At 39.1% G+C, this 27,323-nt stretch overlaps 1 protein-coding gene across 1 annotated transcript in view; it reads left to right on the top strand.

The window, feature by feature from the left end:
* The window catches only part of gpc5a (glypican 5a), a 200,620-nt gene that overhangs the window by 93,500 nt on the left and 79,797 nt on the right, over positions 1-27,323 (top strand). The window contains exons 7-8 of the mRNA XM_088333721.1: positions 7,747-7,867; positions 22,037-22,193. Of these exons, the coding sequence (XP_088189847.1) occupies positions 7,747-7,867; positions 22,037-22,193 (278 nt within the window). The remainder of the gene's footprint in view (positions 1-7,746; positions 7,868-22,036; positions 22,194-27,323) is intronic.

Here is a 27,323-nt window from a genome sequence, read left to right as displayed (position 1 = left end):
TAGCTTAAGAGGTAAAAAGCTCTTGTCTTGGGATCAAGAGGTCGCAGGTTCGATTCCCTGCTCCGTGTTATCTGTCAAAGTGTCCTTGGGCAAGACACTGAATCCCTAATGCCCCCAATAAGCAGGTAGTTGCCTTGCATGGCTGACTCCCTATTGATGTGTGAGTGTGTGTGTGTGAATAGGGAAGTGTGAAGCACATTGTAAAGCGCTTTGGGAAGTCTTCATTGACTTGAAAAGCGCTATATAAATGCAAACCATTTACATTTAAAAGTAGAAATACTGTATATCTTCCAGCTTCAATACTGGCTCAAGATCCAGATGATTGTTTATTCCGATATTTCGTTTTGTTTGTGCCGTAAAACGTGCTTGAGAACTTTTCTCAATCCTTATTAGGGAGAGAAGAAAACCACGAATCACTCAAGCGTTACACCGTAAATAAACCACAGAGGAGCAAATTAATTCACATTCTGTTTATTCCAGCCCGTCCACACACAATTCAATGAATGCATGACTTGAGATTCGAATAAATCTCCGGGAACATACTTTTAAAATACAGCACGTCTGTCAAAAAATAATGCAAATCTGTGTGTTTTTGCGCGGGGAAAAAAACAGATTTTCTCAAGAAGCTTTAATGACAGCGGCGACAGGACTACAAGATTCTCGGAAATCCTCCGGCAAAGATTGATTGATCCCTGAACGCACCGCCTGCCATGTTTGTTCCAATTACACAAAAAGCCCCGGCGTCCTATTGGCTAAAAATGTTCCCGACACGGCCGTTTTGCGAGAGACGGAGCACCAATTAATGGTCTGTGTGAGGCGAAAGGCAGGTACAGTAATTGCCGTTTTCTGACAGAAAAGCATAATTACAGAGTCGTCGCAGCTCACTCAGGTCGCCGAATGGATTAATTACGGATATATACGTTAAAGAGGTGGCTAGAAGCGGAAGGACGAACGCTTGAAAGATGTTACGATTTCAAGTCATGATAATTGTAGTTTATTATTTTTTGCATGTGCATTAGCACTTTTTAATTCGCCAGTAGATGTGGACAGTTAATATCACGATAATAACAATACATTGTTCTTCAAAGCGCCTTTCAAGACACCAGAGGTCGCTCTACACAGAATACCAAACGATGATTAAAACAATAATCAATACTTATATTTGACAGCACGGAACAGTAATTGAAAGAAATTGTTGTTTTGTAATGCTGTAACCGATATGGATTTATTTTTATAATGAATATAGATTAAACACAGCAGCTTGATTTTAATCTTGTTTGAAGAGATTTTGTTGAGTTAATCAAGTCCAAAAATAGTCTACACAGAAAAAAACATATTTTCTGCACATATATATATATATATATATATATATATATATATATATATATATATATATATATATATATATATATATATATATATATATATATTGCATTTCATTTCCTGACCAATGTGCCAATCGTCATTTGAATCGGTCACTATTGGCTTAAGTTAGTTGGATGTAAAGGAGGCGGTGTCACGGTTGCCCATTGCCCTCAATTGGCCCCGCCCATTTGGTGCCTGCTGCGGCTCGTTGCCTAATTGGCTTCCTTGATATCTAAGCTCAGTGCTCTCACTCTCCCTTTGTCAATCCGTCAACGAACCTCTGCACCCGCAAGACGTGCATTTTGACTCTGTCCGGTATCGATCCTGTCTTTCCCGTCCCGTCCGGTATCGATCCCGTCCGTCCAGTATCGGCTCGTGTATCTAGCATTGATCCCGTCTGTCTCGTCCTGTCTGATATCTGACTGCAGACTCCAGTATCTGGTATCGATCCCGTCTGTCTCGTCCTGTCTGATATCTTGCTCCAGTATCCAGTATCCGGTATTGATCCTGCCTGTCTCATACTGTCTGATATATTGCGCCAGTCTCTAGTATCTGGTATCAATCCTGTCTATCTTGTCCCGTCCGATATCTTGCTCTAGTCTCCAGTGTCCGGTATCGATCCTGCCTGTCTCATCCTGTCCGATATCTTGCTCCAGTATCCGGTATCTATCCCGTCTGTCTCGTCCTGTCCAGTATCTTGCGCCATTATCCGGTATCTATCCCGTCTGTCCAGTGTCTGCTCGTGTATCTGTTATCAATCTCGTCTGCCTCTGGCTTCCTGTTTTTCCGCGCCAGTCTTCTGTCTCACTTCTTCCGCCTAGTGATCGCTGTATCACTGGCTTTTGTGTTCAAGCACATGACTGCTCCATTCCCGTAAAATAAAGCCTGTGTGAAAACATTACGCGTCTGGGTCCGCTGTCTGTTCTGGTTCTGACAGGTGGGTTCTTTTTAGCATTTACAGGCTCCTATAGGCTAACACAGGGTAAAACAAAGCCTGCAATTGGCCAAAAATGATGTGAATCACAAGTTAGGTTGCTACACGGCCTCGAGAAAATAATTTTATTAGTCTGTTTATTTGTAAACGGGAATTATGGGGCTATTGTTGGCTGCAACGGGTCAGGTGTATCGACATTTCGTTCTGTGTACATTGTTACAAAGAATGACAATACAAAGGAAATTATTATTATTATTATTATTATTATTATTATTAAAAGACACCTAGCAACACCCATTGTCCTTTGATGCAGTGATGCTTTCGAGGGATTTTTTTATTTTTGCAGCATTATTGCGTGTTTTCGAGTAAGTTTACGTGATGAGTACGTTTTAAAATTAATTCCAAGAGTTGAAGTTTTCCAATGATATGTGGCATGGCTTATTTCAGTGATTGGTGACATCGTACAGACACCGTGTCTGAGACACGTGTTTCCTTCTGAACAGTTAAGGGGTTAATAAACTTTGACTGACCTATCTGACTGTTTTCTTGACGTTCCCACTGTAGCGCCTTATAGTCCGGTGCGCCTTATAGATGAGAAATATATGACAAAAGACTATTTTTTGGGGCTGCTCCTTATAATCAGGTGCCCCTCATAGGGCAGAAAATACGGTACCTGGGACATAAAGCTTTTATTACTGGTCACAACATTTTATTTTTATTTTATTTTGAAGTCCCTTTGGTCGCTCAAGACATTTAACTAAAGAATGAATTGGATTATAAACAAAAGCTGCCACAAAATTTGGACATAAATTTGATTTTTTGGTTCTTTTTTTTTCTTTTTGCGTAATTTGTTTTTATTTTACTTAATTTAAAAATATGTATCATATCGTCTTCGTTTTTATTATTTAGGGGGATGAAAACATTACTCTCCACAATGTTTTTTACATGAAGGTACAGATACATTTAAGATTAGAACTATTTCGAGAACAATTTCTCTTTAAATAACGGATGAATCATTGAGTGATAATTGAGTGGTGAAAAAATAAAATCAAATTTTGGAGATTATCATTTATTATTTTCGGAGGATTATTCTTCTAATTTATTCTTAATGTTTTATTATTTAAAAAAATATTTTTTTCATTTATTTTATAGTTTTTTATCATAATATGTATTACTGTATTTAATCATGAAATTTTTGTCTTAGAATTTTATTTTTTAAGGACAAAAAAAACACTTTTTTTTACATAAAAGGGACAGCTTATTTATTATTCACATATTTAAACAATAAGCTAAAAAAATTCAGGCTTTCGTTTTTTCTTTTTTGTTTACTTTGAATATTCTTCTGGTTTTACTGTATTTTTCTCATTTAATATATTACTCTTTTTTTTACATTATTTTATTTTCAAAAGATTAAAAAAATATGATTCTTCTGCCCAAAAATGAATTTTGTAGCTATTTTAAGTTTAAAAAAAAATATTCAACAATAATAATAATTATGATATAATATATATATATATATATATATATATATATATATATATATATATATATATATATATATATATATATATATATATATATATATATATATATATATATATATATATATATATATATATATATATATATATATATATATATATATATATATATTTGTTTTCTTTTCCAACTGTTATTTTTATTCATTTGTATTGGTTCTGCTGCAACCAATAGGCAAATATATCAAAAAGCAAGAAAAATGATATCTGCTTGTTTTCATAAGTCTGGGAAGAAGAACTTTCTTTTTACCTTTATTTTTCACATTTTTTGAATATTTCCAGTGTATAAACATTATGTATCTCCATTTTTTTCAGGAAAATAATTCATTTTTTTCAGGAGAGCCACGATACTATTATAATAGAAAGATTTATAATACATATCTCTGTAAATAACTGCTAAACCATTGAGTGGCTTTTTCAATAATGAATTAACAAAAACAAAGCGGATCAACGTAGCTTAAACTCCACCTCACTCCCCCCCCCTAAATAAGAGAAAGCACTCAAAAGTAAGAAGTGTCAGTTAACATCAAACCATCTCGGCTATTTCCCAAACGCCCGAATTGAACTCCTTCCTCCTGAAAGCTCGGGTTTGTAACACGGAGAGGAACATCAAAAATACATCGGGACGACTGCGACATAACGACACGATCCGAGTTCTAGCCGCCATATTCCCACCTAAATAAATCAGACACCCCGCTTCCCATCTTTCATTTATTCATGCCGTCTTCTTTTGACCCCGACTGGCTTCCGATCGCATTTGTTAGCGCTCGCCCGTCTCATAGCCGTCGTTTTCATTTCTCTTGTTGTGACGCCGCTCGTACAGTTTCTCCTCCACGTCTCCATCGTGTTTTAGCTCACGTTCGCCGGCGTCCTCCCAGCCGCCAAGACCGAGACCTTGAGGTGAACTCGAGTCTTATTATCAAGCGTTCGCTGGCTTTTTAAAACGGATTCACGTAGCCTAGCAGAGCGTCACGGTCTACATGCTAAGTGGAAGGTTTCCTCTGTCGTCTTTTAATTGGTTTGTATTCAACTCGTAAAGCTCAACATGACTCTTATGGAACGCTAAACCTATAGGATGCAGTTGTCCACGTGCCAAGGCGGGGGAATCATCCTTCTTTCACGGCGTTAAGTCCTTGTTTAGCCTCAGGATATTACGGCAATTGAAATACAGTAGGCCCCAAGGATATGGCATTCATTCATTCAGTGTCATGACGTATGTATACATTTTCGAAAGCAAAACAACACTTCTTTTTGTTTTCTTTTAGAAAAAATATTAAAAAGGGTACCAGCTCGGTGGCCTTGGGGGTATGGCGCCCGCCCCGAGACTGGGAAGTTGTGGTTCAAGCCTCGGCCGAGTCATACCTAAGACTTAAACATTGGTACCCGTTGCCTCCCTGCTTGGCGTTCAGCATTAGGGGTTGGAATTGGGGGGTTTGGTCACCTAGTGACTCCCAACACCTCAGTTGGGTTGAGCAAGGGGGCTGGGAATCCCCTCCTCTGAATCAATCTCCCAAAAAGTGTCAGAAATGACTCTAGCCACCTCCCACTAGGGGGATATGGCTGTGGTATATACATATATAAAGGGTTTGACGCAGCTAGCTAGTAAGTATCAAGCCTTTGGGATTGTTTTCAGTTAAATAGTTCATCATCCCTCTATCCATACGTTTTCTGCACCGCTTATCCTCACTAGGGTCACGGGGCTGCTAGAGCCCATCCCAGCTGTTTTCGAGCAGTGGGCAGGGGACACCCTGAATAGGTTGCCAGCCAGTTGCAGGGCACACAGAAACAGACAACTCACTCGCTCATTCACACCTAGTGACAATTTGAACCGGACAATAAAACTGACATGCATGTTTTTGGAATGTGGGAGGAAACCGAATTGCCCGGAGGAAAACTAAGCAGACACAGGGAGAACATGCAAACTCCACAATTAAGCCTTGGCTCTCTGCACCGTGTGGCTGCGGACCAACCACTTAGTGGTTTATCATTACCTGACTGATCGGTAACCCGGTATCAAATCATCTTCATCAATCATCTTCTGCCTCTACGTGCCCACACTTTCTTGAGTAAATATTGTGTAAATTATCTTTTATCTTTTTTTTTTTTTTTTTTTTTAATTCTCTCAGTAAAATGTGAACTTGGAGTGCCACGTCCAATTTCGTTGTCACAATATGTTCAACCCATTTTGTAACAATGATAATAAAAGGTATCTTCTATTCTAAATGACTGTGCCTCCAGCAAAAGATGTCTGTCAGATAGCTGTTTGCCGTTGTTGTTTTTCATCACCTGCCTAAATATAGCTGTCATTTATGGTTTTCTGGACCTAAACTTTGCCACCGGTCAAGTACTTGTTTTCTCACCCCACACACATGCCCCCTTTATTAAATCCCTTTTCTCCAAAGTAAACACCCACTCAGTCAGCTCGTGTTTCTGCGCTACAATTACATAATACAATTACTTCCCATCCCCATCTTTTTACACATACAGTACAAATATTTGAGAAAAAAAGCTAGGTAGCCACTAGGGCAACGCTAAAGAGCCTCATATGGCGTTTGAGCCACAGGTTTCTGACCCCCAACCAAAACAATATTTGACTTTGAATGTGTAGATAAAGATCAAGCCATCCATCCATCCATCCATTTTCTGTACCGCTTAACCTCATTAGGGTTGCTGGGGGTGTGGAGTCCATCCCAGCTGTCAAGCCAGAAACCCACAAAGGCACAGGGAGAACATGCAAACTTAGCATGGGGATGTCGCGGTAGCTGGAATTCACCCCTGAACCTTTGCACTGTGGGACTGCCCGCTAACCACCTATCCGCCGTACCACTGGATGAAAATATCAAACTATTTCAAAGCAGACACCAGTACACCATTCTCATATTTTGCATTCATTTCCCAACTTAATCGCTGTCGTCACAGTTTTCAAAAAAAGGCAATGAAACACACTATATTAGAATAAAATGAGATGTGGTCCCTCCTGAATACAATTGGAACTGTGCTGATACAACAAACAGAAAAGATCGGCGAAGGGAGAGCAGATAGAAATCGCATAGCCGTGTGGGCCATTGGGTGGCTATGTATGTCTTCATTTCGTTTCATGCCCATTGATTTTAGTATTGTATTTTAAAGTTCTTAATACGGCTTATATGCAAGCATACTCACTATTGAGTACCACTCATATCTAATATACGTGAATATGATTAAATCACATAATAAATATGATATACATGTTAAGAAAAAACTGTATTGGTGTGACGCGATTCAAGCTGGTACATTGGAGTCAGTGGGTGGATGTAGAATGGGGGATAACATTGCAGTTTCAAATTAAAACTAATTTTAACCGTCAATTTGTGAGGTTTACTTTAATTGCCTCCCTGATCTTAATTATTGTTTCCATATTCCTTAGCGAGGGAATAGATGTGTGTGCCTTCTTCGTATTTTTTTTTTTTTTATCTCAACCTTTATTTTCATGGTTAGCATGCTTCTTGATTTAGCATCACTGCTAGTCTTGGGTCCATAGTGAATAGATACAGTACAGAAAATAAAATATTATATTGCGCTAACTCTATGAAGCATTCAAGATTCTGAACTGAATGAAGACAATAAAAGTTATTGTGGGAGATAGTTCAGCCAATTGCATATCTGCATCTTTATGCCATTAGCTAACCAGAATCTTATATGACGGGCAACTTAGAGACGTAACTTTGAATTTGTTGTTGATGTCGTATAGTGGGGAAAATGATGTAAAGAGAGGCTGAAAAACGATTGTATTCCACACCTAAACTGAAAACGTAAGGTTGGGACACCTTATCTTGGAAATCTACTGTATCAAAACTCAAAGAGGTTCTTTGATGACGGTTATACACTGTCAGTGTCTGTTGTTATTTCCATTTTCTCGTTTTTTTTCAGTTACACTCTGCGTGTGGTGGGAAACGGGATCAAGGCTCAAGCGGCCAACCCCGAGGTCCGAGTGAAAGGAGCCCACTCCTCCATTCATCAAATCATAGACAAGCTCAAGCATATCAATCAGGTAAGCCTCGTCTCGACATGTGCTCAACGAGTGATGCTCATAACTCAAATCGGGGTTTCACTATTGAAGTCAGAACTTAGGTTTAAATTGTTCCAATGAAAAACACATACAGGTAAAAAAACATCCAGTAAGCAGAATTTTGGGGGGGCTTTTGTCACTCTGGATACGGCAGCATTATTGTAAGTGAAGTTAGCTTCAGTTGTAGAACAAATTGATGCTTGGTATTGATGTAGAAGAGTCACAGGGATGGAGAAAGACATAGTGTGGGCGTCATAGAGAAAATCAGAGTCACAGAGAGTGTCACATATAGAGATTAATCGAGAGTGTCAGAGAGTTATAAGGAGAGTAATAGTCTGTCGTAGTGTGAAAGTAATATTAGAGAGAGGCTTTGTGACATTATTTTAGAGAAAGTCAAAGTCACAGAGAGGGTCACAGACAGTCATCAAGAGACTTAGAGAGGCATAGGAGAGTCAGAGTCATAGCGTGAGAGAATCATGGCTAGAGAGAGCCATCACAAGATTCTGTCATAGAGTGAAAGTCAGTGTGGGAGACATAGTGAGAGAGTTATGGAGAAAATCATAGACACAGTGAGTGTCACGGACAGAAATTCATAGAAAGAGTCATAGTGTAATAAGGAGAGCCTGAGTCATAGTGAGAGAATCATAGTTAGAGAGAGCTTTAGCAAAAGAGTCGGTCATAGTGTAAGATTCTTAGTATGAGAAAGGCACAGGGAGAGAGTTATAAAGAAAATCAGAATCACAGAGAGTATTACAGACAGTAAGTAATAGAGATAGTCAGAGAGTCATAAGGAGAGTCCCAGTCATAGTGAGAGAGAATTGTGACTAGAGAGAACCATAGCAAGATAGTCTGTCATAGTGTGAAAGTCATAGACTGAGACTTAGCAAAAGAATTATAGAGAAAGAGTCGCAGAATGTCACAGACAGTGAGTACTAGGGATATTCAGGGAGTCATAAGGGGAGTCTAAGTCATAGTGAGAGAGAATTGTGGCTAGAGAGCCATTGCAAGAGAGTCTGCTGTAGTGTGAAAGTAATAGAGTGAGAGAGTGTCACAGACAGAGTCACAGTGAAAGAGTTATAAAGAAATTGAGAGTCACAGAGAGTTTCGTACACAGTGAGTATTAGAGATAGTCAGTGAGTCAGAAGGAAAGTCTGTGTCACAGCGAGAGAGAATTGTAGCTAGTGAGAGCCATAGCAAGAGTCTGTCATAGTGTGAAAGTCATAGAATGAGAGATATTTAGCAAGACACTCATATAGGAAGTTAAGGGTCACAGAGAGTTTCACAGACAGTCATAGAGATAGTCAAATAGTCTTGAGGAGAGTCTGAGTCATGGTGAAAGAGAATCGTGGCCAGAGAGAGCCATAGCAAAGAGTCGGTCATAGTGTGAGAGTCATAGAATCAGAGAGACATATTGAGAGAGTTATAAAGAAAATCGGAGTCACAGAGAGTGTCACAGACAGTGAGTAAAAGAGATAGTCAGAGAGTCATAAAGAGAGTCTGAGTCATAGTTAGAGAGAATTGTGGCTAGAGAGAGCCATAGCAAAAGAGTCTGTCCTAGCGTGAAAGTCATAGAACGACATAACGAGGGAGTGTCAAAGACAGAGAGTCATAGTGAAAGAGTAACAGAGAAAGTCAGAGTCACAAAAAGTTTTGTACATAGTGAGTATTAGAGGTAGTCAGTGAGTCAGAAGGAGAGTCTGAATCATAGTGAGAGAGAATTGTGACTGGAGAGAGCCATAGCAAGAGAGTCTATCATAATGTGAAAGTCATAGAATGAGAGAGACATAGCAGAGAGCCATACAGAAAGTCAAAAGTCACATAGAGTTTCACAGACAGCCATAGAGATAGTCAGAGAGTCTTAAGGGGAGTCTGAGAATCATGGCTAGAGATAGCCATAGCAGAAGAGTCTGACACAGTCTTAGAGTCATAGAACAAAAGTGACATAGCGAAAGAGTCAGAGAAAAAGTCCGGGAGTCATAAGGAAATATAATCGTGACTAGAGAGAGCCATAGAAAAATAGTCCGTCGTAGTGTGAAAGTCATAGAACGACAGACAAAACGAGAGAGTGTCAAAGACAGAGAGTCATAGTGAAAGAGTTATAGAGAAAGTCAGTCACAGCGCGTTTCGTACACAATGAGTATTAGAGATAGTGAGTCAGAAGAAGAGTCTGAGTCACATTGAGAGAGAACTGTGGCTGTAGAGAGCCATAGCTAGAGAGTCTGTCATTATGTGAAAGTGATAGAACGAGAGCGACATAGTGAGAGTGTCATATATAATGTCAAAAGTCACAGAGTGTCACAGACAGCCATAGAGATAGTCAGAGAGTCTTGAGGATAGTCTGAGAATCGTGGCTAGAGAGAGCCATAGCAGGAGAGTCTGTCATAGTCTTACAGTCATAGAGCGAAAGAGTCATAGAAAAAGTCAGAGATTCATGAGGAGATAGAATCGTGACTAGAGAGAGCAATAACAAGAGATTCTGACATAGTGTCGGAGTCACAGAACAATAGAGACTTAGCGAGAGAGTTACTCTGTTTGAAAGTCAGAGTCACAGTGAATGTCACAGTCAGAGAGAGTGTCATAAGGAGAGCCTCATGACAAAAATATGTTTTATTACTTATTTGTTTATAAATAGACAATTTCATCCAATGGTTTTAAAACACTTTTATTTTGAAAATAAAATACTTAACAAAAAGTAAGTACAGAAAAATGTTGCCAGCTATTTGAATGTTGGGAAATAGCCGAGATGGTTTGATGTTAACTGACACTTTTATTCTGGGAAAGGCACTGTATATTTTGAGACAAAATTCAACAATTTTGTATATAGGGATACATTATAATAATGATATATTTGTATATATAATAAAATAAATATTCATCAGAAAATGTATGACTCTAAAAGTACTTGGAATTAGCAGCCACCCATACCCAAGGTTGTTGGTGATGAGGGTTCCTCAAGCACAATAAAAGTCATTTGTCTTATTCCGAAGCGGAGATTTTCGTTTTTACGTTTTTTGCCCGCAGGCTGAGCTGGTTGCCCGAATCAAGGCCAATGACAATTCAATTCAGAAGCATACACACAACTTCCAAAGACTCTTAATTCACATGCAGACCACACTTAATGAATCCCTCCAAGGAAAAGTCAAACCAAGCTAATAAAAAAACAAACAAAAAAACAAGAAACTACCTATTGAGCGCACCTCCAAATCTCTCAAACTTTTTCCATCCTGAGCTTTATGGAGTACTGATCCTGCCATTTGTAGTAATAGGTATACGACGCTCCCCTATTAACTAACATTTGAGTTACGAAAAACGGCGGATACATTTTTTTCGGGATGTCGAAAACTCTCTGGACATTGCTGTAAGTTAGATTTTGTATTGTGTGCACATTTTTCCGAGTACAGGACAGTACTGTAGTGCCTCTTTCCGCCGCTACCGGTGTATGGTGGCGCTGTGGGAGGTCACCCAGCATCCAACCCGAAGAAGAAATCCGCTTCCTCTTCCTTGTTCATGTGTAAACATTCTACACTGTATCTCCAGCGTGCTAAAAACTTTGACATTTTTAATGTTTAATATCTCGTGCATCCATTCAATATGGTTAGTGTAAAGCCATTTCATTTGAAATTAAAGTGGAATAACAAAGCTTGATGCGGTTGAGAAAATGGTTCGATCGCTTTTTTTTGGTCACTTTCTACAACCGAGGAGTAAGTCGCCTAACTCTTGAAGCTCATCTTCCAAAAGTAAGTTTAACTTAACTTTATTTAACTTTATGGAGCATATTATTTGATTAAATGTTTATTTTTTAGTACAAAACAATATAGGTACTTATACAAGCCTTAAACATACTTATATAAACCTTAAACATACATTCCATACAAAATACAGCACTGAAGAAACAAGTTCAACCTACGAACGATCGTCTCGTTCGTAAGTAGGGAAGCATTCATATACATAGATAAATACAGTGGAATCTCGGTTTTCGAACGCCTCTCAGTTCGAACAAATCGGAGTTCGACCAAAAATGTCCAGAAATTCTTGCTTCACTGTTGGGTCAAAAAATCGGAGTTCGAACGCCGGTAATGCCTGAGTGCGTACGCTAGAGTGCGATGCTGAGCGGCGTACGGGTGTAGATCGTGTAGATCGCCCCCACCCCTCGTGACCAACTGTTATCACGTGCGCACTTGCCTCTTTTTGCTTTCGCTTTTAATAACTAGCCCCTAACTATGCCTCTGAAGAAGGTCGGTGCAAGCAGGACAGGTGAAAAAAGAAAAGTTGTTTGTACAACTATTGCCTTTAAGAAAGACATAATAGCTAAATATGAAAGAGGTGTGCGAGTTTCCGATCTTGCTAGGGAATACAGCATGCGCCGTCTGCTGACCACCACAAAGGTAAGAAATCCTATTCATAATTCTTTTCTTTATCTTTTTTTTTTTACACGTTCGACCGTACGATTAGCCTGGGTTAGCTTTATGATTCGAGGTAAACATTCAGGGTGTTGGAACTGAGCCCAAAATTCAGGGTGTTGGAACGGAGCCCCCTTTCCAATGAAGCGCTAGCCACTTGTGGTGCTAAATGACTTGTAAACGACCTGATTTTTTAATTTTTACACGTTCATGTTAGTGTAATCTTTCATACGGAAGATTACGATAACGCGAACGTACGATTAGCCTGGATTAGCTTAATGTTTACGTTAAACATTCATGGTAAACATTCAGGGTTTTGGAACGGATTAAAACGATTTACATTATTTTTAATGGGAAAAATGATTTCGGTGATTGAACAAATCGGTTCTCGAACAGGGTTCTGGAACGGATTATGGTCGAGAACCGAGGTTCCACTGTACCTACCTACAAAATCAAATGAGCGCTGAAATAAATAAACACCAAAATTCACAGAAAAATAAACGTCAGAAAAGTGTCAAAATAAAATAAATACCGTAATGAATAAACAAGATGATACACCACAAAATTCATGACCAACTTTATGACAAAAAAATGACAAAATTAAATACCCATGCAAAAAAAAAAATGTCAGAAAACAGGAGAAAATAAGGCAACGAAAACAGAAAAAAACACATGACAAAATAAACAACAAAATTGGTTACAAAATCTAATAAATACACAACAAAACACAAAACAAAATACGTGACAATATAATCAATACTGAAATAAATAAAAAACAAAAAAAGGGACAAAATTCATGATAAAATACGTAGGTGACGTATTTTTTGACAAAAAAATGTTCAAATTAAATAAATACAGGAACAAAATTCAAGAAAAAAACAGGAAAAAATACATCACAAAATAAACAACAAAATAAAATAAATACACAACAAATTACATGACAAAGTTCATGGCAAAAGTCATGAAATAATCCGAATAAATGACAAGTAGATACCGAAATAAAATTCCCAATGTACATTTAACGGATCCCTCATTGGCCAGGGTGGTCAGGGCACCACTTCCTGTGGTGTGTCTTAGGTAAGCACAGCCTAGTAGCGCCCATCCCTCTCCACAGGCTGTTTTTCTGATTCAGATACAGGTACACTTACCGCGGTTACCAGTAGAAGCCTCCTGTTCTGACTCGAACACAACACCTTCATCATCCGGTCTCCGTTTTTTTCACTGTAGAGCTTCATCCCGCTGATCAGAGCATTGACCGGCAGTGGAGTTTTATATTGCCACATTTCAGGTTTCAGCTTTAAGAAAAGTCAACAACATGTGAGACACAATCGTGAAAACCAAAATATTTCAACATTTATATTATATATACAATGAATTAACGGAAAAGTAGGTGTTGCAAAAATATTGACACCCTGTCCTCTCTGCTCAGCCATCTGACAACTCCAGTTCCCTGATGACTTCTGAAAGATCGAATGTCACTTAAAAGACTAACAATGACAAACGGAGTGCACTTGTGTGTCATTAAGACTCAGTTCAAATGCACCTGCTCTGTGATGGTCTCAGAGGCCTGTGAAAGGAGACACTGGAGAACAGACAAATTAAAGACCAAAATAACACGCCAGGCAGGTATGGGATAAGGTTGTGGAAAATTTTAAGCAGGAACGGGATAAGATTCTGCAACATTTACACATTTCCTGGAACACCGTGTGAGCAATACTATCAAAATGGAGAGAGCGTAAAACCACTGTGAAACTAGCAAGACCTGGCCATCCCTCTAGAGTTAACTTTTAGGCCAAACAATGAGAAAACCAAGAAGCAACAAAGAGGCCCATGATCACATTGGATGTTCTTTCGGAAGAGTGGGAAGAAGAAAGCCCTTTGTCAAAGAATACCATAAAAAGACCCGCAATGCAACATGGGAGATGCAAATACCACCTGGCCCAAGGTGTTCCGGTCAGATGAGACCAAAATTGAACTTTTTGGCTTGAATGCAAAGCGTTAGATTTGGCATAAGACTAACACTGGGGCGGCAGTAGCTCAGGAGGTAGAGCGCTCGTCTTGGGATCAAGGGATCCCAGTTCGAATCCCTGCTCGTTCGTGTTACATGTCGAAGTGTCCTTGGGTAAGACACTGAACCCCTAACACCCCCAACAAGCAGGTTAGCGTCTTACATGGCTGCAATACAAGGCCGCTATTGGGAAATGTGGAGCACATTGTAAAGCGCTTTGGGAAGTCATTGACTTGAAAAGCGCTATATAAATGCAGATCAATGCAGATCATCACTGTATATTACCCTGAAAACACCATCCCCACTGTCAAACGTGGTGGTGGTCGTATCAGGTACTGGGGTTGCTTTTCTTCAGGGGGGACTGGTACAATTATTAAGAGTTGATGGGAAGATAGAGGGAGATGATTCAAGCAGAAAATCTGTTGAAGTTTGCAAGAGACCTGAGAATAGAGTACAGGTTCACCTTCCAACCGGATAACGAACATAAACAAAGAGCTACAATGAAATGGTTTAAAACTAACAATATAAAAATATTAGAATAGCCAATTTAAGGTCCATCTGAATCCTACAGAGCATTTTTGAAAATATCTGAAAAATGATGTGCACAAACCATAACCATGAACTATCAAAGGTACATTGTGTAATATGCAGGGTTGGATAGGGTTACTTTAACTGGATTACTTTCAATTACTTTTGGATTACTCTAATACCAAATATGATAATAAAAGACAAAGGAAACTAAATATGAAAAAAATTACTAAATTTTGTGCAGGCTTGGGGAGTAACGGAATGGAACGGCAAAAAATGATGTTGGCAAGCTGTTTGGATTTATTTTCATTTTGTTTCTGTTGCATTTTATGTTAGTTTTGCCGGAGATCAAAGAGATCAAAGCCAGGAGAGAAAGCTTACCACGTGTTGTGAGTCATCATTTTATTCATATTTAGTTTCTTTTGTCTTTTATTAGCATATTTGATATTGGAGTAATCCAAAAGTAATTGAAAGTAATCCAGTTAAAGTAACCCTACCCAACCCTGCAAATGAGCACAGCATAGCAGCAAGATGTCAGACAAACATTGTAGTGTCTACTAGGTTTGGAATCAATAACCAATTAATATTTATAAAAATGAAGTCTAGTATGATAGTTCATGTATTTTCACATGTACTGAACGAAGATATTTTGTACCTGGAGGAGGCGCTACATATAAGACATTGTCCCTCTAAGGAAGTTGAGCTGTTTTGTAAGGAAGAATGTGCAAAACTTAGACTTGAGAAGGTTGTACAATATATTAACTTAAAGGGGGCGAGCATTTTTGCAACGTATACTTTTCAATTCTATATTTGTTAGCACACTATAAAATGTTGAATACATTTGGTTTTGTGTCTCCCATGTTGTTGATTCTTAGAAAATCTTTGGGATGTTTTCATCCATAAATTTGAAGCCTGAATTATGACAATAGGTTCTTGGGGGACCGATACTTCTGCAAGGGACTGTATACGACATAAATTGTAGGTACTTATTGATCCATTTATTTCTACATACGGCCTGTAGAGGTCCCACACTCTCAAGTCCGTCAGGAATGTTCACTTTGTGACCTGCGACAAATAAAGAGCGAAAGCATTCCGGCTGTTAATCTTGCGCAAGAGGGCGAGGAATGAATAATTCAGAAGGAAAACTGCTGGTCAACCAGCACATCAATGACTGGTGAATAATTCAGAGGCCGCCCGGTCCTGATGATGATTGAGAGACGCCATGACGGAAAACGCTTTCCCATCCGCGGCTGGACGGTGTGAAAATAATTCGGCTGGGGGATAAAAGAACGTTGACGATGTGGGAGATGATGACATTCGGGTCGGTTGATGAATTGGTCAACAGTTTTGAGTCTCTGTCCCCGTTTTCTGATTCTTCTTCGACCACGGTTTTGCGTCGGGGTTCGGGCGAAGTAGAGGTCGCTCGTCAAGGTCGCGGGAAAAGTAGAGAGAGGAAAGGGCAGAGTAGACGAAAAACAAGCGCGCATCGCGCTTTTTCGTTACAAAATTAAATCGATTATGTTATTTGAAGGATAAAAAATAGGTCAAAAATTTAGTAAATATTGTAAAATGAGATTTAAAATAACGTAAATGATATGACATTCTTGCTCATTTAAGGATTATATTTTCCTTTTTCCTATGATATAATTTGAAAAATATATTAGAATAGGTCAGCTAATATTCAACATGAACTAAAATGGACACTAATTGGCTATTTTGCTATTCCTTTCAGTTAGAAAGTTATTCATAATGTGTTAAATCTTAATTTATTTTTTAGATAATAAATTAAATATCAATAAATATACATATTAAATCATATATTCTTTCAATTTATAATAAATATTATTTTATATGTATAACATAAATATATACTTTTTCATAATGTATTTATTTTTCAAGATGTGACTTGTACAAAATATATTCAATGACAAAATGTTATGAAAAAAAGTTTGAGCAGCATTTCCTTCAAAGTTTTTTTTTTAATTTGCACTCGCACGGCCATATTGTGAGACTTTTGGTGTCCCCGCCCCCCGCGCCGTCCTAATAAACACCCTGTCAGCCCCCTGCCGAGCTGAAGAAAATGCAAAATGATGGGGTGTGTCCCAGGATCATCCTGACGCTTTTCACCTCTGACAGGCAAATATGGTCATTTTGTGGCCCCCTGGGGCCCCTTCACCTCTGCCTCCCTGCTGTTTACAGATGGCGGTGATGTGGTCCGAGGTGCTGCCCATGTATATCGTGCACGCGCATTTCCGGGATGTTTTTCTATGTAGGGATTACTTTTCGACTGGTGGATATAAAACTGCATTTAAAAAAAACAAATTATTTAAAAAAAAAAATGAATTATTTGCAACAGTCAAATTCTATAAAGTTACTTCCATCAAAGTGTATTGAATATACTGTAAATTGTGGACTATAGAGCATACCTGATTATAAGCCGCATGCTGAAATTTAAGAAGGAAACTCAATTTTGTCTTGGTAAAAGCTGTACCAGGTTGCAGGCTTACACATCCATCCGTCCATGCATCCATGCATCCATCCGTCCATGCATCCATCCATCCATCCATCCATCCATCCATCCATCCATCCATCCATCCATCCATCCATCCATCCATCCATCCATCCATCCATCCATCCATTATCTGCAGCACTTATCCTCAGTAGGGTTGCTGGAGCCAATCCTAGCTATCTCTGGGCAGTGGGCAGGGGACAGCCTGAACTGGTTGACAGCCAGTTGCAGGGCAAACAGGGACAAAAAAAAACAACAAAAAAACAAAAAACTAAACTCATTTTGCCTCCGTTTTTTACATTTTGCACTTGCACGCTCTGCGCCAATTGCTTGAGGAACTTGGTGTTGACCTGTTTGGCTGCAGAGCGCCAACTGCACCTTGCCCCCGCAAACCTGACTTAATTTTCACCTGTGCCATTATCAGTTCTGCTCCAAATGGTTTATGTCACGTGTTTTCAATATTCTGGGAAATTAAAAAGAATACAAAAAGAATCTATCAATCTACCCTTGTCATATCCCTTAAGCAGGGTGACCGGCAGCAAGACAAACACATACAAAAACAGAGACAATTTTAAAAAAGGGGAAAAGTAGCAAAAAAACAACACACAAAAAAATGTTTTGGACCATGGCCAGCCCAAATGCCCAAACACCCAAACAAGTTAAGCACCTCGGCACCCAAGTTGGTCATGGTTTGGTCCCTCCAGATGAAACGGGACACAAGAAAGCGGCCATGTGACTCGGGACAGGGTGACACAACACATTCTTCTGTTCAACAGTAGAGCCCGACAGCTTTCACTGGTTTATCCCTGCCGCATTAATACAGGCGCCCTGCCAATCCATTAGAACGCGTCCAAACATCCCACTATCCCTCCACAACACATTTCCACTCATTCCTATCACCAACTACATAAAGAATAATCATACATTTTTAAATGTAGAAAAAAGAACAACACTTTTAACCGACCATATTGAAAGGATGCACGAGATATTAAACAATATAAATGTCAACGTTCTTAGCGCGCTGGAGATACAGTATAGAATGTTTGCACACAAACTAAGAAGAGGAAGCGGATTTCTTCTTCGGGGTGGATGCTGGGTGACCTCTCACAGCGCCACACGCCAGTAGCGGTGGAAAGAAGCACTACAGTAATGTCCTGTACTCGGAAAAAGGTGCACACAATACGGAATCTAACTTAGAGCAATGTCCAGATATTTTTCGACATCCCCAAAAAAATGTTCGTATCTACCGTTTTTCGTAAGTCGAGAGGAGGGGAGCCTCTGTACCATTAATTCCAGACTACAGAGCACACCTGATGAAAAGCCACATGCTCGAATTTAAGAACAAAGCTTAATTTTGTCTTTTTAACAAATTGCACCATATTTTGAGGCCGGCGCAAACTGTGTGGGAGAATTTGGCATCCATGTCTTTGGCTGCAGAATGGTGCCGTGCCTCTGACATCAGACATTGTTTGCAGCTGCCTTGTTTTTAGTTCTGCTCTGAGTCTTTTACATTGTTTGTTTTTGGATCATGTGACCATTCAAGATGGCGATTACAAAGATGAGCACATATTTAATACTGTGCCGAAAAAAACCACGAAAGACGACTGTGTTGCATAAAATTTAAGCCCATTATTTGTATACGACAGTATCAGGGAAACCATTGTGGAGAATAGTGCCAGATTGCAACACTGACTTTTTTGTGTGTTGTTGTCAGTGATGGTTTCTGCGTTAATGTAGCAAAATGCATTCGTTTGTTATTGTTCCTTGAGGATTAAAGGAAACTTTAGCGACCTGACATTGTCGCCGATGATACAGTAAGAGAAGTGTATGTCATAATTGCCCCATTTGGAACACCTGTGGCAGCTTGATTGGCGCCAACAGCCCGGACAAGCTGATTGGTGGCCACATCCTTCTTAAGCCCCCGACTTCAGTTCAAACTTTGTCAGATCGTTGCGAGCTGTTCTGTTTCACTCAGTGAGCGTTCCCGTCCGACTTCATCCCTGTTAAAACGTGTTTCCTGCCTGATTCCCGTTTTTCGACCTGTTTCCGAACCTGACTACGCCTGTTTTGCCTGCCGTCTGCCTACGACTACTATTACGAACTCGACATCGCCTCTGATCTCGAAGCCCTGGTCAAACGATGTGCCATTCCCGCCTGCCTTCTTCCGACACGGAAGTGTCACCCCCGCCTTGCTCGATCCCGCTCTCCGCCAGTCTTCGGATCAAGCAATCAAGCAAGCCTTACTCTCACTCCCTTTCAATAAAATCCGAGAAACGCATGCAATTGAGTCCTGTGTCCGTTCTGGTCTGTGACACTGTAGCCTTTTTGATAGATAACTTCCACATCGGTTCAATTCGGATGTATAAGTTGAGCACATGATTTGTGGGTAAAAAGGTTAAAATTTTGTGTTACAATCAAACTTCCAGTTTTGCTCCTGTTATGTTTTACATGAATAATAGCGGCAAAAACTAATTTCTCGGGAAGGGCATCATAAATGTTTACAGACATCACCGCAGTGTTTTGTATTTAGATCGCATGCTTTGTGGAGAAGAGCAGCCTGCTATGTTCCTTAGTGCCGGAACAGAAAAAAAAAAAGAAAAAAAAAAGCATGATTCGAAGCTACATTGGTTAAAATTTAGCAAAGAAAGCGGTGGCTTGTTAGCCTCAAATGATCATCTCAACAGCGCTGTCGTCGGGGTAGATGGGTTCTCTCCTTAAACGGAGAAAAACAATGAAAAAATTATGCTAGCTGCGGTAAATGGTTGACACCGTCTTCGCCATCTTCCAGTGCAGCTGTTAGTCTTTGCATTGTCATAGCTGCCAAATTGTTTCCTCTGATGGAGTTGAGCCTGTCACCACCGTTTCTGTGCCAAGATACAGACAATTTTTTTGCACTCAACTGTTGTTGATGTGGAAAAAGCATTTTATCTCGCTGACAGGGTTTGTATGGGTGCTTGGATTTTCATGTTGTGTTTTCAAGGTTTGAAAAGGGCAGGAATTTGGGCTAAAGTGCTTGTAAATGCTTGAAATTGTTGCCATGTTTACTCAATAGACAACACATTAAATGAAGAAAAATCAAACAAGGGTGCTTAGAAATGACGTCAACGTGCATGCTCTTGTGGCTTCGCTTTGCGATTGCATTTCTTCCTCTCTGGTTATTAACAGCAGCCGACATTAGTTTGTACGACATTGTCATGTGAAGCGTCATCACCCACTTCCGTCGCACCCAAATGGACGGGGTTTTCAAATCCATGAAAAGGCTTTTAATTAATGTGTTTTCAAGGATTGAAAAGTGATTGAAGTTTGGGTGAAGTGTTTGTAAATGATCAAAATTGTTGCCGTGTTTCAAAACAAGTCTGCTTGAAAAGGACTCTGACACTGCTCTCTGGATGCTTCGCTTTGCCATTGCATTTTCTTCCTTCGTGTTTAACGGCAGCTGATTATAGTTCTGTATAGCAATGTCCTATGAAGCGTCATCACCTCCTATGGGTCACGCCCAATGTTCCCTCTAATTTTCCACGGGTCTGAGCGTTCACACAAAGTCGGTGAGCAATGCTTGAAACAACAGTGAGCAACTATAATCCCAAGTGTGGCAAGATAATTAATCAATTATTTCTCAAGATATCCATTTATTTTATATCCATTTATTTCCTGATGTATTTTGTCGCATAATATTAACATTTTGGGGGGCTTATTTAGTCGGTTGTAAGATACAGAACTGTATTCAATCTCATTTTTAGTGGAAGTACGATGTTGGCAACAAGATTCACATGATATAATTGGAAATTATTTGAATGCACAAACTTTTTCTTCTTTTTTACGTGTTTTTTTCCACTTTTAAAAAAAAAATCCTTTAAAACAAATCTCATTGTGTTTATTTTTTCCGAGCTGTTACTTTTTTCTTTTTTTTCTTTATTTGCTTTTTTTTCTTCATTTCTTTCTTTTCTTTTTTTCCGTTTTTTTTTCTAAATTTTTCCTTCTTTTTTCTCTTCCTTTTGTTTCTTTCTATCTCAGCTTTTCACTACTTTTTCATTTTGGTATTTTTTTCTCTTAAGTTCTATTCCCCCCTTCCTTTAAGTCATTTTGTGCACAATTTTACATAATATTTGGTCATGTTGGGATTAAAGAAGCAAAAACAACCTGAAGAGCCGTTTAGGACCCGAAAGAGCCGGTTCCTTTTGTGAGCCGAGCCGAAGAAGCCGGTTCTCGACAAACTGTACTAACTTTACTCAACTTCTTTCTACTTCGACTCGACTTCAAAATACCGCATTTATGACACAACGTCAGGGGAACCCGTATATTTTTACCTTCATGCACTGTAACTTTGACTTAAGTCGCTTCTTAATTAGTAATTTTGAGCCCTCATTTTTGTGCGCTGGCTAGATTTTCTTGTGAGAGTACGCGCGCAGCTTAGAGGGAACACTGGTCACGCCCAAGAGGACAGGTGCATGCGACACCTGAATAGGGCACTATGAAATGTGTATGAGTCTGTTATGGAACTGGAGAAATTGGAAAATTGGATTTGAAAGTCCTTAAAAAAGTGCTTGAATCTGGCCATGTAAAAGGTGTAAAAACACTGTGCCTAATTTATAAATTTGTAGTCTTCCATTCGGTTTTCTTGGTGGGGTGTAGATCCTGACATGACATTGCTCCAAACAGAGAATCAACCAGGTCCTAACAAGAATCACTCGGTTTCTATGACTTAGTTGCTGCAAGGAAAATCGATTCCTAAACTGGGAACGTTGGACCAAATCGAAACGGGAAGCGGAGACTCGGAAGGAGGTTTCAGCGGCGACTGCGATGATGAAGACGGCTGCGACGGATCGGGTGCTGGCCGAGACAACCAAAACAGAATCTTCAAATGTAAGTCAACAACTTTACCAATAATATTAATTTGGATTACAGTGCCTAGCGAAAGTACTGTGCTCCCGATCACTTTTTGTCATATCGACACATTTCAGGCTTTCTTATTTTTCTCAAAGCTAAAAAAAACAGAAAATATTTTCTTAGAATCAACAACATGTGTGACACAATCGTAAAGTGAAACCAAATTATTTCCACATTTTATATTTACAACGAAAAAACTGAAAAGTAGGTGGTCTCTCGGTCTAGCATGCTGACTTCAAAAATTTCTTGGTGACTTCTGAAGATCCAATGTCGACCTAAATGCAATGAGATCAAAATGGTGAGAGCATAAAACCACTGCAAACCTACCATGACCTGACCGACTCTAAACATGGAGCAGACTAATCAGGTGGAACAATCTGCTCTCAGACCAAAATTTAACTTTACTGGCTAAATGCAAAGCGTTCGGTTTGGCATAAAAGTAACACTGCACGTCACCCTGAAAACACCATTCTCACTGTCAAACATGGTGGTGGTAGCATCATGCTTTAGGGTTGCTTTTTTTAAGCAGGGACTGTGAAGATCGTTAAAGTTGATGGGAGGATGAAGGGCTATTCTGAAAATTTAGAGCTATTCTGACAGAAAATCTGACCTGAGAATGGGGTGTAGGTTCACCTGTCAGCAGGACAACGCCCTAAACATAAAGCAAAATCTACAATGGAATGGTTTTAAACTAACAAAGTACTTGTTAGTTTAAAATAAAAGGAAAAACGTTGGCCTTTTTATTCTAACCAAGCACAAAATGAAGTTCAAATGGAGAAAAAATGAATTGGGTCATTAAAAAAAAACAAAATAAAGAATACTAAAATTAACTAATTGAAGAAGAAAAAAAATATATAGGCCATTTTAATTTAAATTTAAATTTCATATTCCTTTTGAAAATAATAATAGAAATAAAACGAGTCATGTTCAGGTCCTTGTTTTAATCACCTCAGAACCCCCAAAAGAATCGCCGGAACTATGTCTTATCATACAAAACAACCCAAAATAAAAAAAACTAAATAGCATAATTTGGTAACCACTTCAAAATATTTTTTTCAATTTTTAACCACATAAACTCAGTTAATGTCTTTCGACCGAAAAAGAATTGTGTCGTTTGTTCAGAAAAACTTGGGATTGGGTTCAGGTCTGGAGACTGGCTGGGCCATGCTAGAACCTTGATATGCTTCTTACGGAGCCACTCCTTGGTTTTCCTGGCTGTGTGCTTGGGGTCGTTGTCATATTGAAAGACCCAACCACGACCCATCTTCAATGCTCTGACTCAGGGAAGGAGGTTGTTCCCCAAAATCTCACAATACATGGCCCCAGTCATCCTCTCTTTAATGCAGTGCACTCGTCCTGTCCCATGTGCAGAAAAATACCCCCAAAGCATGATGCTACCACAACCATGCTTCAGAGTAGGAATGGTGTTCTTCGGATTGTACTCTTCATACTTATTCCTCCAAACACGTTTGATTATGAACAAAAAGTTCTATTTCGGTCTCATCTGACCACAAAACCTTCCCCCACGATTCTACTGTATCACAGTTACCTTGGAAACGATAGTCCCAGATCTTTTCCGGCCATTGACCAACTCCTGTCGTCTAGTTCGGACTGATTCCTTACATTTATTAGAATCATTGAGACCCCACGGGGTGATATCGTGCATGGCACTCCACTCCGATTGAGATTTCCTGCCATGTTTAGCTTCTTCCATTTTCTAATGATTGCTCCAACAGTGGACCTTTTTTCACCAAGCTGCTTGGCAATTGCTCCGTAGCCCTTTCCAGCCTTGTGGAGGTGTACAATTTTTTTCTGGTGTCTTTGGACAGCTCTTTGATCTTCACCATGTTACAAGTTAAAGTCTGACTGATTGTATGGGGTGGAGAGGTGTCTTTATGCAGCTTACGGCCTTTAACAGGTACATCTGCAGGTGGACTTCTAATGGGCAGACTAACAGGTCTTTCAGGGTCAGAATTCTAGATGATGCACAAATACTTTCAAATACGTTCAAATACTTATTTGCAGCTCTATCATACAAATAAATTGTTAAAAAAATCATGCCCTGCGATTTCTGGATTTTTCTTTTTAGTTTATCTCTCTCACAGTGGACATGGATCTACGACGACAATTTCAGACCCCTTCATGATTCAGATCCCACCATTAGTTTTTACCAATCCCAAAAGCTGAACAGAAATAACCTGACTCTTAGACCCAATATTTGGTTCAATTTGACCTGGCAGTTTTTCTTTTATAAAGTCCCAAAATTAGAGAATGGAGTTTTTGGGAAATTAATAAGACAGTGGTATATGGCAAGAGAAACCATTCATGCATTCATTTTTAACACGCATAATAATCTTAATGTAAGATAATGGCTTCAATGGGAGCATTGAGATAATCCAGACCCCTTACTTCAGGGAGTCGGGGGCCACATTGGGTTTGAAATTTGACCTAGGGGACAATCCTTGAGACGATCCATTTTTTTCATCTATTGTGTTATATTTCGTTATCTATGTTTTTAAATAAATTTGTTTCATCAAAGTGTTTTTAAAATGCTCAGTTAAAGAAAAATCATATATTATGTGCTTGTTTGAAGCACAAAATTCTGTATTTAGTTTTTAGCATTAATGTTGTATTTTAGTAGTCATTTTGTAGTATTTGTAATAGTGTTGTTGTAGTGTTACTGCACTTGTATTTTTGTAGTATTTGTATTGTAGTAGTATTATTTTTTTTTGTAATTTTGCAGTATTTCTTTAGGTGTATATGTGTCTTGTTGAAATATTTCTGCTGTAGTATTTTTGACAGAAGTATTATTGTTGTAGTATTTTTTTAGTATTGCTGTCCAAATATTTTTGAAGAATTTCCAAAGTCGTATTTCTGGAGTATTTTTGGCAGAATTTCCATGGTCGTATTTTTGTAGTATTTCAATAGTAGTATTTTTGTAGTAATTTATAAGTATTTTTTTCTTTTCAGAATGAAAGATAAATGATATATTAGGTCCCGATTTTAAGCACTAAATTTGATATTCAGTTTTGCAGTAATTCTGTAGTATTTTTGTCGTATTTCTCTAGTTTTAGTTTGGTCGTAGACACACAAAGCCACAATAGGGCAAAGTTGGCACCCCAAACATTTTATTTATTAGAATAGAATAGAATATACCTTTATTGTCATTGTTACAAAATGGGTTGAACATATTGTGACAACAAAATTGGACGTGGCACTCCAGTTTCACATTTTACAGTGAGGATAAAAGAAAACAAAAAAGATAAAGGAACTAAGAAGATAAAGGTTATCATTTCCACAGTATTGACACAAAAAGTTTGGTTTTATACATTGTCATTATATTTTGAGCATTTTCGTTTGGCGGGCCGGATAAAAAAGCCTGATGTGGCCCGCGGGCCATAGTTTGCCCACGCTTGCATTAAATCAAGTTAAGTCAAGTCATTTTTATTTGTATAGCCCTTAATCACAAAGAGTCTCAAAGGGCTTCACAGGTTATTACACAGACTATTTTTTCAGACTATTATTACACCATCTCCTGATCTGGAACCAACATGTGGGCAAGGAAAAACTCGAAAACCCCAACATGAGGAAAATGAAGAAACTTTGAGAAGGGACCGCCCATGTGGCATCCCCTGTTCAGGATTACCAGACAGCAAAGGATGTTGCAATCACAAATAATACAGAGATAACTTCAAGAAATTATCGGTACACCCTGATGAATCCTGAGGTTGCAACTCCGCCCCCGTACTCGTTAATCATTAATACACCCTCGTGATTGGCCGGCGGCAACGATGGCTGTGGTCATCCAAACAAGTCAGTGGTTCTCTGTGAATGTTCGTCTGGGAAGGGAGGGGGCGCTATCATAATGAGGGCTCTTCCCCAAAGGCCGGAGCCTCTCTAAGATTTATGACCCAGAGGAGATTTAGGACCCATATAAACGCTCTGATGCATAGCTGTTACTTTTCAATGTTTCTGAAGAAAAAGAACAAAAATGCAATGTTCGGTGAGGAATCAAGGCAAGCGTCGTTAAATTTTCTTCCCGACGATATGCTAACTAGCTTGCGCGGCCGTTTGTTCCGGCATATTGCAGCGAGATGATTTTTCTTGCTTCTGATTAGAAGAAATTATCGTAATCAGAGCAGCAAGCGGCGCTAACGCGCTCCAGCTGCAGCCGCCGACTCGGAACACGGAAAATGTTCTTTTTTTTGGCTAGCGCTAATCACAAACACAGTCTGATGCTAGGTCCTTTGAGTGCAAATCAGGGATGGGCGAGTATCGATTGTATCGTGGCCAGGGTTGGGTAGGGTTACTTTAACTTGATTACTTTCATCACTTTTGGATTACCGTAAATATCGGACTATAAGCCGCTACTTTTTTCCCTAACTTTCAACCCTGCGGCTTATTCAGTGGTGCGGCCAATTTATGGATTTTTTCTAACGGCCGCTAGCGGCGCTCGAGTGTTGCTACCATTAACTGCCCTGTCAAAGCTATATTATTATTATTAAAGCTTTGAAAACTCTTGGTGTACCGTCTTTCTTTGTAAATATGTGTAACCCATGTATAATATGGATTTGCAACTGTAATTTTTGTAATGTATTTATTTGTATTTATTTTAGACACTTATTCTGATATGTTTTGCACGGATGAACGAAAAATGAGGGGCGGAACAAACGCGGGCTGCCGAGTTTAAGTGGGTACCGCTAAAGGTGAGGGACAGACAAGGAAAGAATATACACTTTTTTTCTTGGATTACTTTCAACGGGACCTGGACTATGCAGGTCTGCATCAAACCTTAAGTACCGATATCATTTTCCGTTCATTTTGCCAGCTGTGATTTTTGGACTGTGGACTTTAACGAAGGACAGTTAGTTTCAATCGCAGGACTTGAAGTCGGGTTTGGGTTAATTTTGTGTTTGGGTTACATGTTTAAATGCGCATGCGGCTTATATACAGGTGCGGCTTGTGTATGTACAAAATCGGTTTTCCTCTTAAAATGTGGTGGGTGCGGCTTATAATCAGGTGCGCTCTATAGTCCGGAATTTACGGTACTCCAATACCAAATATGCTAATAAAAGACTAAATAAACTAAATATGAATAAAATGATG

Source organism: Urocampus carinirostris, chromosome 4 (assembly GCF_059441175.1).
Source record: "Urocampus carinirostris isolate Australia breed hairy pipefish chromosome 4, RoL_Ucar_1.0, whole genome shotgun sequence".
In the NCBI taxonomy this organism is placed as follows: Eukaryota; Metazoa; Chordata; class Actinopteri; order Syngnathiformes; family Syngnathidae; genus Urocampus; species Urocampus carinirostris.
Note: the sequence above shows the minus strand (reverse complement) of the source record. Positions and strands in the feature narration are given on the sequence as shown.